Source organism: Misgurnus anguillicaudatus, chromosome 19 (assembly GCF_027580225.2).
Source record: "Misgurnus anguillicaudatus chromosome 19, ASM2758022v2, whole genome shotgun sequence".
NCBI lineage: Eukaryota > Metazoa > Chordata > Actinopteri > Cypriniformes > Cobitidae > Misgurnus > Misgurnus anguillicaudatus.
In genome coordinates, this window is record NC_073355.2 from 6,283,308 (window position 1) to 6,300,897 (window position 17,590).

Below are 17,590 nucleotides of genomic sequence, written 5' to 3' on the forward strand. Positions count from 1 at the left end.
GCTTATTTTGCCCTTCATGAGAACTGTGAGGGCGGTGACTTTTTATGTAACTCATCAGTTTAAATTATATTAAGCCTTAAAGTTCTTCATAATTAAGGGCGTGGTCACTTGAGTGACTGGTGAATTGACACTGCTGTCAATAGATTTGAGCTAGGGGGCGTGGTTTCAGCAACCAGCCACTTCAACTTCACCTTTACCTATTTTTGGTAATCTGCGAGTGATGCACAGCGACGTGGGGCCAAGATGGCGACATCAGGCTCCGTCAACTATTGGCTTCAAAAAAGCTCTTCACAAACCTATGGGCGGCGTTACGGATACTACGTCCATGTTTTTTACAGTCTATGGCGGTGAAGCAAGATGGCGTCATCAGGCTCCGCCAACTATTGGCTTCAAAAAAGCTCTTCACAAACCTATGGGCGGCGTTACGGATACTACGTCCATTTTTTTACAGTCTATGGCGGTGAAGCGCGGCCAAGATGGCGACGTCAGTATCCGCCAACAATTGGCTTCAAAAAAGCTCTTCACAAACCTATGGGCGGCATTACAGATACTACTTCCATGTTTTTTACAGTCTATGGCGGTGACGCGCTGCCAAGATGGCGACGTCAGGCTCTGCCAACTATTGGCTTCAAAAAAGCTCTTCACAAACCTATGGCAGGCGTTACGGATACTATGTCCATATTTTTTACAGTCTATGGCGGTGAAGCACGGTCAAGATGGCCACGGCAGGCTCCGCCAACTATTGGCTTCAAAAACGCTTTTCACAAACCTATGGGTGATGTCACGAACACTACGTCCATATTTTTACAGTCTATGGGAGTGATGCGCTGCCAAGGTGGCGACGGCAGGCTCCGCCAACTTTTGGCTTCTAAAAAAGCTCTTCACAAACCTATGGGGGGCGTTACGAATACTATGTCCATATTTTTTACAGTCTATGGCGGTGACGCGCTGCCAAGATGGCGTCATCAGGCTCCGCCAACTATTGGCTTCAAAAAAGCTCTTCACAAACCTATGGGCGGCGTTACAGATACTACGTCCATATTTTTTACAGTCTATGGCGAGGGAAGCGCGGCCAAGATGGCGACGTCAGTATCCGCCAACTATTGGCTTCAAAAAAGCTCTTCACAAACCTATGGGCGGCATTACAGATACTACGTCCATGTTTTTACAGTCTATGGCGGTGACGCTCTGCCAAGATGGCGATGACAGGCTCTGCCAACTATTGGCTTCAAAAACGTTTTTCACAAACCTATGGGCGGCATTACAGATACTACTTCCATGTTTTTTACAGTCTATGGCGGTGACGCGCTGCCAAGATGGCCACAGCAGGCTCCGCCAACTATTGGCTTCAAAAAAGCTTTTCACAAACCTATGGGTGAAGTCACGGACACTACGTCCATATTTTTTACAGTCTATGGCGGTGAAGCACGGTCAAGATGGCCACAGCAGGCTCCGCCAACTATTGGCTTCAAAAAAGCTTTTCACAAACCTATGGGTGAAGTCACGGACACTACGTCCATATTTTTTACAGTTTTTGGTTGTAACCTATTGTTGGGGCAAATATAAACATTTTCTGGGTTAATTTAATCCAACCACTGGGTTCACCCTTTTTGACAATGACTACTTATATAGTAATTACATTAATTATATTAATTACGACGTCAGTTGACCAATGTGCTTTCAAAAAATCATCAGATAAACTCAAGACAAACAGTACAAAAAACAATTAAAAATATGACCTTAAAATCATGCAAATCTTAACACTGTATGCTTTTGAAAATAAAAACGTTTTAGTCTAGACTTAGCTAGTCTAATGTCAGCTAGTCTGAAAGAGCTAGTTTGAGTCCTCTTCAATCGATTTCTATCGACCATGAAGGTCAAGATTACAACTCCCATCATTTCACGCTCTTTCACTGCATCATCAAGCTACGGCTGTTGTTGTTGTTTACCGACTTCTAGCTTTTGACATCTACAGAAGCTTAAATGTTTTTATATTATCATTATTTATGCTGTTGCACTCTATTGGAATCAACTGTAAGTATGTTGCTGTATTGGTTATCTACACATGCTTTTCATGAGCATGACGGCATTTTATGACAGCATGTCAAACAGATAAAAACTTAAAGATTACTCCTCTCAACTAATTACACATCTCTTCTCACCTTGTCTTTTTTCTTCTCGATCCTTTCCTCCACTGAGAGAGAGAGAGCGCAGTGCTTTCTGCACTGTTACATAACACAAGCTCTATTGATTGGTAAAGTGATTGCGGTAGCTGTACTTAATCGAATCAGTCAGCAGTGTGTTGGGTCTCCGAGGGGCTGAGGCCTCAGGACGTGTGGGGAGAACAGGGAGGCGGTAAATCCAGCGAGGCAGAAAAGAGCTCATCATTACAGCAGAGCATCAGGACCATAAAACACCATGGCACTGAACCGCATTGCACACACGCTGTATAGGAGCTCTAGCCGAGAGCATGCTTGCAGTGTGTTCACGAATGAAGCACTGACCCGTGCTTGTGAGCCCTCTAGAAAGATCAAAATTGCATCTCATGGTCTTGCCCAAGACGTTGGTTAAACGTTCTTGTAATTGTACACCTCAGAAAATATTTAGACAATTAAAGCAGAGCTACAAATATCTTAGGTCGTAAATGTCTAAACATTATAGGTATACTGGACTGTTTAGTATTTGGTAGTTAAATGTCAATGGTGCATAGTTAATCTGATGAACAACACCTTATGGTTACTTTGCCTGGACATCTGTGTGAACTTAAGGGGAACCGATATGTTTTCGACGGGGGCGTATGACGGCTTAATGACAGTAAAATAGTTCGACCATGTGCAGTTTTTATATTTGAAATTTTTTAACACCTTTTTTTTGTTCTTTTTCAGTGTTCTTTCCTGCCGAAGTTCTCCATCCATGTAGAGACCAAGTATGAGGACAACAAAGGCTGCAATGACAACGTATGTATACTGCATATACAGTCATGTGTGTAAGATTTGTCTTTTAAAGTATTATGCTGCGTTTACACCAACCGCGTTTTAGGCGTCAAAATCGCGTCTACCGCACCTAGTTTGCCACTTGAACAGTTTGAATGCATTTGTGCGTGTGGAGTGAAGTAGACGCACGGAAAAAGCAAGCATTTGACGCGCGTCAGCCGCAAATTCGCCTTAAACGCAAAATGCACAAAAAGCACCATTCGAGCATACCACGCGAGACGCTCAATTCGTGGTAACGAGGCGGAAACGCGTCTTCCATGCCGTGCCAAACGCCTCATTCGCGCCGCAAGGCCTCCTGACGCGCGTTTGCACGTCTTCAAATTGGCTTAATGCCTCTAACGCGGCTTTTGTAATTGCAGCATTAGAAGAAATGCAATAGTTTTGCAATTTTATTCGGTTCAAAAGTCATTCACTGAAACTCGTCCACAATTTGTTTTCATACTTCTGCTTTTTAAAACTTGGGCATACTGTGACAGTAGGTACTGAATTAGATTAAGTACCTACTCATCGACTGTTAAAACAGTAGGTACTATAAATAGTATGGATATGGATAGTACAAATAAATTCGGACGTACTACATCCTCCATGTTGATACAGCATGTGACATACGTCATCATAACAACAAGTTAGTCGTTAATTTGAATGACGTTAAACAACCGCAATTTAACTCAAGGGGACAGCTAAAGTGTCCTTTGAATGAACACTTCGGGATCTTGACAGAAGTAGTAGGTCATCAGGGTAGTTTTCATTTACTGTTTGACATACTATCAATTTGGACATACTAATCGCCTCACCTACTGCTTTTCACCTACTGTATAGTATGAAAGTAGGCGATTTCGGCCTTGGGCTGCGTCCAAAAACTAAGGCAGCTGACTTGTTGCCTCACTGTCTCATGAGGCAATGACTCCAGGAAACGCATTTGGACCAGTGTTGTTTTTGCCTTTTAGTCTTAGTCTTAGTTTTTTGGACGAAAATGCTTTTAGGTTTTAGTCACATTTTAGTCACTTATAAACTTGATAGTTTTAGTCGACGAAAACGCAAAAAGGTTTTAGTCAAGTTTAAGTCAATTTTAGTAAAAGACGTAGTCTTTAACAAATTATTTAAGGTTAAAAAGTATTGGAAATGGGCTTAGGTTTGACAAGTAGATGCAAGTAAAACCTTAAGCTTACCATAAAATGTGTCACAAGCCGATTGTCGAGTAAAATTGAATGTATATAATATGTTAACAAGCGTGACTTAAAAAAAATCAGCGTGATGAGCCTTCAGGTGCCGCTTGAGGTTGGTGGTAATCTTTTTGTGGGTTGTGGCCACATTTACCGTCGTCTCCCAATATGCATTCCATTTTTCTTTCTGATGGATTATACTGAAAGTATGTCCATAAATCATCTCGTCGTTTTCGTTTATTGGTGTCACCGCCACGGTCCTTCGAACTCACCACAGCCCCAGGTGTGTTGTTGTGTAAAATTTGGTGCGCTGCATGGCGGCAGCCGTGTGGTGGGCATACCCAAAACAAGCTCCGTCTCGTCATGTTTTCGTCACATTAGAGCCATTTTTAGCTAGTCATCTAAACGTTATCGTCATATAAAAAAGGTGCATCAACGAAATAATTTCGTTATTGTCATCGTTGACGAAAACAACACTGATTCTGACAGCCTTCATAGGCAGCATAATTCAGTTTGAAATATAAACAAGAAAGCGCCTTTTTAATAACTAATCCCATATTTGGAAAGTACAATAATAATTTCTGTCTAGAAGTGCAATCAAAAGGTGTAAAAATCTAACTAAATTTGTGCTCCAGCCACTTTCTTAGCCATCATTTAATTTTGGACTCACAGCCTGTAAGTTAAAGGAATAGTCTACTCATTTTCAATATTAAAATATGTTATTACCTTAACTAAGAACTGTTGATACATCCCTCTATCATCTGTGTGCGTGCACGTAAGCGCTGGAGCGCGATGCGACGCTTCGATAGCATTTAGCTTAGCCCCCTTCGACTCGGCGCAGTAACACCCTCCCTCTCCCATTATGAGAGTAAGAAGGGGAGCGGACTTTTCAGGCGAGTCGAAGTACTCCCAAAAGTGCTATTACGCCATAAAATATAGTTCCTCTTTTAAATCCGCTTAGAAAAGCGCTACGTTTTATTTTGTACCACCAAAACGTTGGTGAAAAAAACGTTGATGTGTTTGGTCACTTCTAACTTTATCTCTGATTGGTACCATTGAATGAATGGGGCTAAGCTAAATGCTATCGAAGCGTCGCAGCGCGCTCCAGCGCTTACGTGCATGCACACAGATGATAGAGGGATGTATCAACAGTTCTTAGTTAATGTAATAACATATTTTAATATTGAAAATGAGTAGACTATTCCTTTAACTCCTGTAAGCATTGCATTGTAAGCAAATCTTTCAAACATGGTAAGGAGTGTCACATTTTTTAACCATAAACCACGCAAACACATTGTATTACACCAAATACACAAAATAAGGTTGTTTTTAGCAATGAAATAGGTGCAGTTTAAGACAATTGACAGGTCAGGTGTGTGTTTTTCAAAAAATAATGCCTACCCATGGACACATTCAACAGCCCTGTGGTATAAGAGTGAGTGAATGATAATTAATTAAAATGTTTGTGTGATATCACCTGGGGTTTGTCATAGAGAGATTAAAAGAGCTTCAGTCGGTTTGAGAACTACTCGCGTCAAGATGTTTCAGACAGATGTTACGGTCTGTCAGCCTGTGAGTGTCTGCACACAGACTCGCTCGCTTGTAAAGAATTTCACCGCTTTCTTTGTTCTCGGCAACACTTTTATCTTCTCCCCCAAATGACAACGTTTTGAGATCCACATGCTGGTAGTTTCTTCTTTTCTGTGATCATTTTGAGGTGTGTGGCTATGTGTTTGAAGATCTAACATTTGCAAACGATGCGCTTCAGCTTTAATTAAATGTACTTTGGCAAGGACTGCACGCTCTTTTGCCATCAATATTTCACACCAAGCTAAGCTGGCAACACTTCTTTTGTAGCTGCGTTGATAAGGAGAAAGTACAGCTGAAGGTTTTATCTTCAATATTTCCATTCCTGTGTGCCTTTACGCTTCATATTCACTGTCCAGGGTGCTGAAATCATACTCGAGTGCCGAATGATCTCCACCACATTCATGTGTTAAAAATATAGATTTTTAAGCCTTTGATTCTTGGTTAAAGATTTAATTAACAGCGTAATCCAAACAGGTCTGGCAACTGAATGATAATTAGATGGGAGACATCAGCCATTGCAATTTTTCGACATATTTCCTTTATCTGGATGAAGAAGATGGGACCATTGCTTCTGCTGAAAAACTCTACCGTATATCATTTTTTAGGGAGGTTCACTACACCTCACACCATTAATCCTTATGGTGCTAGTCCCTGCAGCCTCATCTACATCACACATCACTGTCAATTTAAGCTAAAAGCCTTTTCAGTCTCTTGTGACTTTTCACATCATAGATGGATCATCATACTTCATGAGCAGCTCCAGAAGTGCTTTCACAAGGCTCACGTTGAGTAATGGCTTCTTTCAACACCGAGTCCCAGCGTTATTCAGAGCCCTTGATGTGGTTGACCCAGTGATTCAGTGTGATCACTGGCCTCTCTGTAAATCTGCTCTCAAAGTCTTTATGCTCAACAGACAAAAAGTTTAGAGGAATGACCTTTACAGCATGACCCGCTTTGATGATTATTCCACTTTCATATGATGGAACAGTGATGCACGTTTGGACATCCAAGCATTTTGACCCTATTCCTGTTTTTTGTGCTTCTTTACTTCACATTTGTTCAAATGCTCTTAAAGGGACACTCCACTTTTTTTGAAAATATGCAGTTAAACATTTGATTTTTAGCATTTTGGAATCCATTCAGCTGATCTCTGGGTCTGGCGGTACCACTTTTAGCTTAGCAGATTCCATTGAATTGGATTAGACCATTAGCATTGCGCTAAAAATAACAGACATAGTGATATAATTGGTCCCCCTGGTTACTTTTAATTTTCAGGCGCTGTGTAATATCATTGCGCCGCCTGCAGCCATGTTACGGCAGCAAAGTCCTTGAATATTATGCCAGAATGAGAGTATAGTTCCTATAATATAGCTATAACTTTTAATTTTTCGTCGGTCTTAGTACACGATGTAACTACAGAACAGTAAAGTTTTAAATGGGAAAAATATCAAAACTCTTTGGATATTTTTTAACGTGATGCTAATGGTCTAATCAGATTCAATGGATTGTGCTAAGCTATGCTAAAAATGGTTGCGTCAGACCCGGAGATCAGCTGAATGGATTCCAAAACGGTAAAAAGCAAACGTTAAACTCTAGGGGAGCTGGAAAATGAGCACGTTTTAAAAAAAAAAGTGGATTATCCCTTTAAAGGGACCAGCCTAATATCAAAATGACCCCATAATTTTACTCACTCTCAAGCAATCTGATGTACATATATCCATCATCTTTCAGACAAGCACATTTGAAGTTATTTTAGTAAATGTCCTTGCTCTTCCAAGCTTTTAATGGAAAAAACAGGAATCAGGGAACAACTGACTTTAAACCCCAAAAAAGTGCATCCATCCTTCAGAGAAATAATCCACACGGCTCCAATGGGTTAAAATCGACTGCGGGTAATCATTGCAATTTTGTAAGAAAAATATCCAGATTTCAAATTTGATAAACTATAATAACTAGCTTTTCGTAAAGAATGCCATCTTGGATTTGACTTTTAGTGTAGTGAGCGTTGGTTGCCATGGGTACGTTGCACAGTTACTTTCGCGAATTGCGTGAGTCCAAGATGGCGTCGTACTGGAAGCTAGTTATTATTAGGGCTGGGTATTGGCAAAGGCCTCACGGTACGATACATATCACGATACAATACAATATGTTGCATGTTGCAATACTTTAGAGATTAATTTTTACGTAAGCAATAAGGTACGAGAGGCTGTGCTGTATCGTGAATAAGTAACGGCTGAAGGGCGTTGTTAGGCACGACGCGAAGCGGAGTGCCTGCAACCCCTTCAGCCGTTACTTATTCACGATACAGCACTTGCCTCGAGTACCTTATTGCTTTTATAAAACGGTTACCACACAATATTAAAGTAAAAAAAAATATTAGTGCAACTTTCATGAATTTAAATCAATAAAAGCATTCCTTCCGCTAGAAAAAATAGTCCCTGAATGCGAACAACAACATGAAAGCTCAAATAAAAACAACAAACTGTTCTCAGACTTTGTCTCATTATATGTTTATGTGTTGCTAAGGGTGTTGCTAAGGGCGCAGTGATATTAAATAGAACCGTTGGGTGAAGCGGTCATAGCAGTGTTTTATTGTGAATAAAGCACACCTATTGACCAATCAGAATCAAGGATTGGAACTAACCGTTTTATAAAATTGCAATATAATAGAGCTGATTTTTTTTTACTTTATTTTTAAATGCTTTCACACGTCGGCTTTGAAAGCTGCAGGCGTTTTTAAATTTTATGCCATTTTCTTACTCCCGCTATCTTTTTAGACATTAGCGGAATGGCTGTATATGACAGACAACTGGACAGCAACAACTACAGCGGCGGATGAGGTCGTTTGAAGCACACAGGGGGATTTTGTTTTAAATACGGATACATTAGAGATTGAAATATTGATACACTATTGTGGAAAAATTTATCACGATAGTTAGCTATATCGATATTTTAACACAGTCCCTAGTTATTATAGTTTTTATACGTTTAAAATATGGATATTTTTCTTACAAAATTGCAATTTAATTTGATTTAGGTTTAATGCTGCTTTCACACCAACCGCGTTTGAGGCGTCAAAATCGCGTCTACCGCGCCTTGTTTGCCGCTTGACCAGTTTGAATGCATTCTCTGACAGCGTAAAATGCTTACTTTTCAGCACGTCTACTTCACTCTAGACGCACGGAAAAAGTAAGCATTTTACACGCGTCAGAGGCAAAATCTGCTTCTTGTGGGAGGGGCAAGTGCTATGCGGTTGTCTGTTTGCAAGATGACTGATGTTGATTGTGCATTTATCAAGAGAGTTACAGTGTACCGGTTTGTATTTGGTAACCTTACTATCGGGGGAAATTAAACGCTGCGGGTTGATAAACGTCACGTGACTCGAAAGTGAAATGTGTATTACAACTTACCAGGTTGCCCAATGTCCTCACTGACACTCTTCCAAGCGAGGTCTTTTATTCCTGTCTCTATAGAAATAAGAACTTGTGTCGTATAGCTCTGGGTGACTGCTCACTGACAATATCAAGCGTTCCTTCATGTTGAATGAGTGATTCCAGGCGGGGCTGCCGCCACAGCAGCAAGTAGGCTCCTGATTGGGTAATGCGGCACGAAAATCCGCCAAAGTAAAATTTGTTCAACTCGGGCGTCAGTTGCAAATTCGCGTGAATCACAAAATGCACAAAAAACACCATTCGCGCGTACCGTGCCAGACGCTCAATTCACGCGAACTAGACGTGCGAATGAGGCGGAATTGCTCTACAGCACCGCGCCAAACGCCTCATTTGCACCGCAAGACCTCCAGACGCGCGTCAACACGTCTTCACATTGACTTCACTCGCGCTTGACGCCTCTACCGCGGCTGGTGTAAACGCAGCATAAGAGATCCTGCAGTTTTCTGCTATTGCTCAAGTGGAAGGGGAGTTTACCCTAAAAACTCGACACATCAATTTATATTTGTATACAGTTTTTAAAACTATATACACATTATTTCTTGGATGTATTCTTTTAAAGTTCGGTATTTTACACTTAAAGCCCTGTTTTCAGATTGTTTATGACGAAATAGAACGGTTTTGAGTGAAATTTGGACATATCATGCTGGCCCGAGAATTTTCGGGTGTATCACCTCCCACCTCTATAATGGCTATATAGGTGCACAGGAACAATCCTTCCTAAAATGCATTAAACTTTCATTTACAAAGACGTGAAACTCACCGAGTGGTCAGGGGTGACTGTTACGCTCACACAAAAATCGCTGTAAAATACTCATTCCAACAGGTTTTATCGTAGTTTTGTCCAACTCCATTGACTTGTATTAGATGTGCTGTGAGGTACGGTATTACTCCGCGCCGGGAACGTTGTTTCTATTCTTGCAATTGGCAATGGCGGATTAGCGCCACCACCTGGGCTGCAGTGTCTATTATTCAAGCTCTCAACAGAAGAATGTACAGGTGTGAGGCGTTTGGAAAAATAGGTCCACAAGTTAACAACGAATGCTAAAACACCTGTTGGAAAGCGTATTTAGCAGCGATTTTTGTGTGAGCATATCAGTGAACACCCCTGACCACTCGCTGAGTTTCACGTCTTTGTAAACGAAAGTTTAATGCATTTTAGGAAGGATTGTTCCAGTGCACCTATACACCCATTTTAGAGGTGGGAGGTGAAACAACAAACACCCGCATATGTCGAAATTTCAATCAAAACCGTTCTGTTTCACCATAAACAATCTGAAAACAGGGCTTTAAGTGTAAAATACTGAACTTGTCCTTTAAAGAGACTGAGAAACAATTATATATATGATCACTCTAACATTGCAAAAACAACAAATCTAATTCTGGCATGGTGGCCTAAGACTTTTGCACAGTACTGTATCCTAGATTGCTTGAGGGTGAGTACATCATGGTTGAATTTTGATATTTAGCTGGAGTATCACTTTAAATGCCATTTGCAGCCCATTTTATCTCTCTAGTGTGATGCATTTTTGTGTAAATATAAATTGTTATGTGATTGGTCCAGACTGGTTGGAATATGACTGTGTGGTATACATTACATACGTACAGCTTGAAAGATCGTGGCCTAAATCATTTACGCAGGACTAGAGTCGGTTTGGCAGTAACAGGGAAAGCGATTTACTGTCTTCCCTGAGGAGTGATATTCGATCCCCTCATGTGTCTCCAGTCTTTTAGCACCTGCAGTGGAAAACGCAAATCCTTGATATATATTCCGCCTCCTCATCTGTCTAAGAGCCTCGTATTTTCCCTTTTCTCTCGTGTTACCAGTTTTAAAACTCTTGCATGTTATGCAGCAGCAGGGGTCTTATTAAAACATTCCTTATTACCAAGTTTTCTGTCATGTTTTGTGCTTTACCTTTTGATGAACAAGCCCGTCCGTCTCCATTAAGGTTTTGCTTCCTGGCTGCATGTGTGTTTAAAAGTTGTTATGTGCTGCCAAATAAAGATGTTTGATACAATTCTCCCCATGTTCCCCTGCAGCTCACTGTCACTAGCATCTGAATTACAGTGTAATCCTTAAACCCGCACAGGTGCCAGACAACAGCAGCGCAGGGCTCTTTCCTGAAAGCACCTGATCCTTTGATGCAGAAAGAGAGCTCTCACCCATTAAAGTCTTTGTTAGGGTGCAAACACAGGTGATGTCAGATGAGTGGCAGCTAATGCAGTACATGCGCGCGTGCCGACTCGCATACAAAGACCAAGAGCTCCCTACTGTGGACAGGGTGTAGTTAGCAGCTGAACGGTTGGTGTACACTGAAGTTGCAGACCACAATGAGTATAAGGCAGACAAGAACATCTGCATTATCGCAGATGCATTGTCAGGATTAATAGCATTAATAAGCTTCATTTAAAGTAATTTGGAGAGTATTTTTATTTAGCTAAGCTACTATATTCAATGCAAATTATAACTAATCCGGATATTGGGAAGATTGTTCAGTTCTGAGGTGTCGAAACTAGAGATGGACATTTTTCAGTAACATAATATTTGAATATTTGTTTATTTAAAGGAGAGCTTTCACAAGATTTTTTTAAGATGTAAGATCTTTGGTGTCCCCAGAGTACATTCGTGAAGTTTTAGCTCAAAATACCCCCGTGATAATTTATTATAGCATGTTAAAATTGCCACTTTGTAGGTGTGAGCAAAATGTGCCGTTTTGGGTGTGTCCCTTTAAATGCAAATGAGTTGATATCTGCACTAAATGGCAGTACCGTGGTTGGATAGTGCAGATTAAGGGTCGGTATTATCCCCTTCTGACATCGCAAGGGGAGACAATTTTCAATTACCTATTTTGCCAAAACTAAGTTACTGGGTTGATCTTTTTCACATTTTCTAGGTTGATGGAAGCAGTTGGGACCCAATTATAGCACTTAAACATGGGAAAAGGCAGATTTTTATAATATGTCCCCTTTAAATGACTTCAATTTAGACATGCATTTTGTATTTTTAAAGTGTTTTATGTATATTTGATTTTGTCACAATTTTACAGAGGGCTTATAATTGGGAAATACAAGCTAATATAAGATTTTTTTAGTTGAGAACATTGTAAAAAATATATTTTTAAAATTCATCTTTAAAAAATAATCTACAAAAAAATGTCATTAAAGAGTTTCAAGTCTTTAGTACGAATTCAGTACTGTTTGATCTTGACGAAATTATATTATACTATATAATATACCCTAAACCTAATCGAGGTGTAAAGTTTGAGGACTTAGGGTTATAAACTACGCTATCATCATGTAAACAGACTCGAAACACCAAGTGATAGCCCGTAGCGAACGAAAAAACATAGCCTACATAACAGACTGTATATGAATATCTTCTTTATTTAGTTTGACATGTTTTTGTGAAGAAAGACAACCATATTTAGCCTGCCAAAACAATCAGAAATACATACAAATTAATTTTCATGTATATTTCGTAGGGCTGTCAAAAGATTAATTGCGATTAATCGCATACAAAAAGTTTTTTGCATAATTTATATGTGTGCACTGTGTGTAATTATTTAATATATATAAATGCACACATTAATGTTTGTATGTAAGAAACATATATTTATATATATTTTGATATATCACAAACAGATATTATGCAAACACAAACTTTTATTTTGTATGTGATTAATCGCGATTAATCTTTTGACAGCCCTAATATTTTACATTAAAGACTTAAGGGAAGGTTAAGTGAAAATGCATTAAGTGAGCAGTAACCTTAACCGTGTGTGGTGGCGCATTAAAAACAAACAAACATTTGAATAGCATTTTTTCTGTTTGAATAATTATTGCAGATCGAATATTCAACCATTCGTGCACATGCCTAGTCAAAACCTACTGCTAGGTGTCAACCATTTAAAAATGTTCAGCGTACTGTCAACAGCAAGACCTGAGGAGCTTCAATGCTAACAGTGATATGCGGTTAACAATGGGAATAAAGAAATAATTTATTTTCATGTGCGTAACTAGTTGGTTAAGACGTCTCCCACTTGAACAAGAGTAGATGGTGCATCTCTAGTCAATTTTCTCTCTGATGTTCTCGTTCTACTGTAGATCTTTGATACAGAGCTCCGAGATGAAGAAACAGAGGTGTGTATAATCGACATCGCCTATGACGAAATCCCAGAGCGATACTATAAGGAGTCCGAGGTAAGTGTGCAGATAAAGATTATTATAAGAGATTTTTAATATGTCCTATAAATTTAATTTATTATACAAGGTGTAAATTTTTACAAGCAATACAGACTAAGGGCCAGATTTACTAATCATTTTGGCGTCGGCATTTACTAAAGACGCGCAGTGGATAATTAGCGATAAAATTGTGTGGTCTAGTTATTTTTGAGACTGATCTTATTGCATATGCATTTCTAGTTTCGCTTCTAGTTACGCAAAATTTATTTAAATGATTCACGCAACGCAATTTACTAATGTTTGCGCGTGCCTGCCTTAAATCATTCTGCGCTTAAAGGAATATTCCATTTTCTTAAAAGAAAAATCCAGATAATTTACTCACCACCATGTCATCCAAAATGTTGATGTCTTTCTTTGTTCAGTCGAGAAGAAATTTTGTTTTTTGAGGAAAACATTGCAGGATTTTTCTCATTTTAATGGACTTTAATAGACACCAACATTTAACACTTAACTCAACATGTAACAGTTTTTTTCAACGTAGTTTCAAAGGACTATAAACAATCCCAAACGAGGCATAAGGGTCTTATCTAGCAAAACGATTGTCATTTTTACAAGAAAAATTAAAAATATGCTCTTTTAAACCACAACTTTTCATCTAGATCCGGTCCAGCGCGACCTAACGTAAATGGGTGTGACGTAGGGAGGTCACGTGTTACATATATAAAACACACATTTGCGGACCATTTTAAACAATAAACTGACACAAAGACATTAATTAGTATCAGTTGACATACAACAACGTAGAAATGGGCCTCTTTCAACACACTTGTAAACACTGTGGCGGAGTTTCGCGTTCATCCTTTGTGACCTCTTGACGTGATGACGTATTGCGTGAGGTCACGCTGACGCTTTCAGGACCGGATCTAGACGAGAAATTGTGGTTTAAAAGTGTTTATTTGTTATTTTTGTTGTCAAAAGTGACAATCGTTTTGCTAGATGGGACACTTATGCCTCGTTTGGGATTGTTTATGGTCCTTTGAAACTCCGTTGAAGGAATCTGTTACGTGTTGAGTGTTGGTTGTTGGTGTCTATTAAAGTCCATTAAAATTAGAAAAATACTGCAATGTTTTCCTCAAAAAACATAATTTCTTCTCGACTGAACAAAGAAAGACATCAACATTTTGGATGACATGGTGGTAAGTAAATTATCTGGATTTTTCTTTTAAGAAAATTGTTTAAAATTGTTGCTGATAAGAGAAGGCATCGCAGAGATCAGAGAGCGTGTGGTTAAAGGCAGAGCATTGTTTTAACACTTATTTTTTATATGCTGGAGAAAATAAAAGATGAGTCACTAGAAGAAGTCACGGGATTAAAAAAATGTTTTGTTCTCCAGTTCATTTCAGTGTCTTATGGCTTCGTTAGTTGGGATTTCACAACCCGCATTTTCAGCTGTGATGTAAATGGTGCTGAACTAAGGCACATCAGGTGTTAGTAGATCACCTGCACCTCATCAGCTCTGCTTATTTGTGACCCTGAACTAATTTGCGCTGCTCTTAGTAGATTGCATTTGTCATTATGGAAACATCTTTTGTGCCTGTGTTGTTTAATTTGCACCTTTAACCCGCAGATATTACCACTCCCATCAGCGCTTTTTTGGAATTGCGCGCTCGGGCTAATTTGCACCAGTTAGTACATCTGGCTTATAGACTACACAAATGTGCCTCTATGGTACAATACTTTATCATAATGTGTAATTTTCCTTACTAACATCCTTGGTACTCATGTATTTTATGATATGGTATTCAGTGCTGATGGGATTTTAAAGAAACTGGAGTGCGCTTCTCCCAGAAAGAAGAAAATAAGGCACTGCAGGTTATTTCTGAGCCAATACTAAATTATTAAAGAGACCCTGTTGAGGTCTCTACTAGATACACGCGAGACTCAAAATCACCCCTCCACTGTACTGCTGCAGTCATGTGCTTTCACACACTGCCTCACTCTCCTCCTGCAGAGAAGCGTAGATAAATTAGAGGAGTGCAGTGTTATCTTTTTCTGGCAGCAGCCTGCTGCTATCTGAGGATCCAGGCCAGCCGAGCTTCTGTTTGAGCAATGTAAAGCAGAGGTGGAATTAGTTGATGTTGACGGGAAGAAAACCGATGCGATTTTGGGACTTTTCCTACCAAGTCACTTCAGCCTTCACCTAAATTAAGGGCCAGATTTACTAAACGGGGCAAATTAGCATGCGAGCGCAAATGCAAAAAGCACTGATGGGAGTAGTAATATGGGGTATTTACTAAAAAATTTACTAAGGCACAACAGACCAACGCACATAATTACCAAAGCAATCTACTTAGAGCACAAATTAGTCCAGGGTTGCAAATAAGCAGAGCTGATGGGGTGCGTGTGATCTACTGACACCTGATGCGCTTGAGTTCAGCACCACGGACATCGCAGCGGAAAATTCAGGGTGAAGGTTTAGAAGAAGACCACACCTTTTCAGTGCTAAAGATTCACTGCGCGTCTTTGATTTGCACAAGTTCAATAACATATCCCAGTGCTTTCTTTCCACTTTAGGACTTGCGGCACTTTAAATCAGAGAAGACGGCACGAGGTATGCTGCAGGAGGGCTGGAAAGACACGCAGGAACCCATCATGTGCTCCTACAAGCTAGTGACAGTGAAGTTCGAGGTGTGGGGACTGCAGACACGCGTGGAGCAGTTTGTGCACAAGGTCAATTATGCTTGTCCTGGACAAGACCCGTAAAATCCTTTGGATAGATCTGTTTATCGACCTTTGCTTATCATTTATTTTACCCAGGGTGCGATTTGTGAGTAAAAAAATTTATGTTTATATTCATAAAAATAAATTGAGATTGAAGCACAGATATTATTTAGTGTTTCAAACTACACTAGTCAACATTTGAAGTGGATCAAGACCTTTTCTAAAAGTTGTCTTAAAACCAATACCCAATACCCGTTCTTGTCTTAGGACAACTTTGATAAACGTTTTTGATCCACTTCAATTGTTGACTAGTATATTTATTACAACTGAAACTTAATAAAACGATTACGGAATCTGAATTTTATGTGATTTAAGGCATTCCTTCTATATTCTTTGCGCCAGGCATGCAAAAACACTTGTTTATAATCATAATATTTAATAGAAAACATTGCAAAATGCAAAGCACAACGTATTGCGCATGTTTTCAATTGTTTCCAATGGAAGCTCTGCGTTTTCCAAATAAGCCAGCAGCTAACGGTTTTCTTCCGCGCTAAAAACCGGCGCCCGGCATTTTTTCCGCGCTCAGCGCTGAGTGGCGTGAGTTGAAAAATACTCAACTTTGGGTAAAAAGCTCCACTCGTCAATGTCAGTTCTCATGCGGCCGTCCAATCACAGTGGAGGAGGGGCGGGACAAGTATCACAGCAACCAACCGTCTCACAAATGACGTATCAGAGCCAACAAAGTGCTTAGCTGAAGAAAACTGGCACTCAGCTGAAAAACAGCTGGCATTCGGCGCTGTCCAAGCGTTTTCAGCCACGTTTAAAAGTTTTGGTGTGCACAACCTCTAAGAGAAGATGACGGACTTCTGGCTTCTTTTTTGCATTCCTGTGTCATCCTGTGAGTTCCCCTCGATCCTAACGAGAGAGGTTTCTGCCGTCTTATTCTCAATGGTAATAATTCTTGGACTTGTTTTGTGACTGTCCTGTAAAATAAGATTTTCTATTTGGCTGTTTCCACGCCGAAAAAGACTCTTGGGAGAGGACAGCTTTCGAATTGTTCTCGCACTACACTGATACTGTCATACGCCAATCACTCTGTACAGCACTGCATGATGTCGACCACACCTACTGTTTAATAACTTTATTCTGATTTGGTCAGTGCGACATGCACAGGTCATGCAATCTACACGCTTGTTTACCTCTCAATGTGCATTCACACCAGACGTGGTAGAGGCAGCAAAAATAAAAAATAAAGCGTAGTGCTTTTCTAAGCGGATTTAAAAGAGGAACTATATTGTATGGCGTAATAGCACTTTTGGGAGTACTTTGACTCGCCTGAAAAGTCCGCTCCCCTTCTCACTCTCATAATGGGAGAGGGAGGGTGTTACTGCGCCGAGTCGAAGTACTCCCAAAAGTGCTATTACGCCATAAAATATAGTTCCTCTTTTAAATCCGCTTAGAAAAGCGCTACGTTTTATTTTGAACCACCAAA

At 39.9% G+C, this 17,590-nt stretch overlaps 1 protein-coding gene across 1 annotated transcript in view; it reads left to right on the forward strand.

Annotated features, from left to right (window-relative positions):
* pitpnc1a (phosphatidylinositol transfer protein cytoplasmic 1a) overlaps positions 1–17,590 on the forward strand; it is a 114,311-nt gene that overhangs the window by 94,493 nt on the left and 2,228 nt on the right. The window contains exons 5-7 of the mRNA XM_055184668.2: positions 2,886–2,957; positions 13,300–13,395; positions 15,952–16,107. Coding sequence (XP_055040643.1) covers positions 2,886–2,957; positions 13,300–13,395; positions 15,952–16,107 — 324 coding nt within the window. The remainder of the gene's footprint in view (positions 1–2,885; positions 2,958–13,299; positions 13,396–15,951; positions 16,108–17,590) is intronic.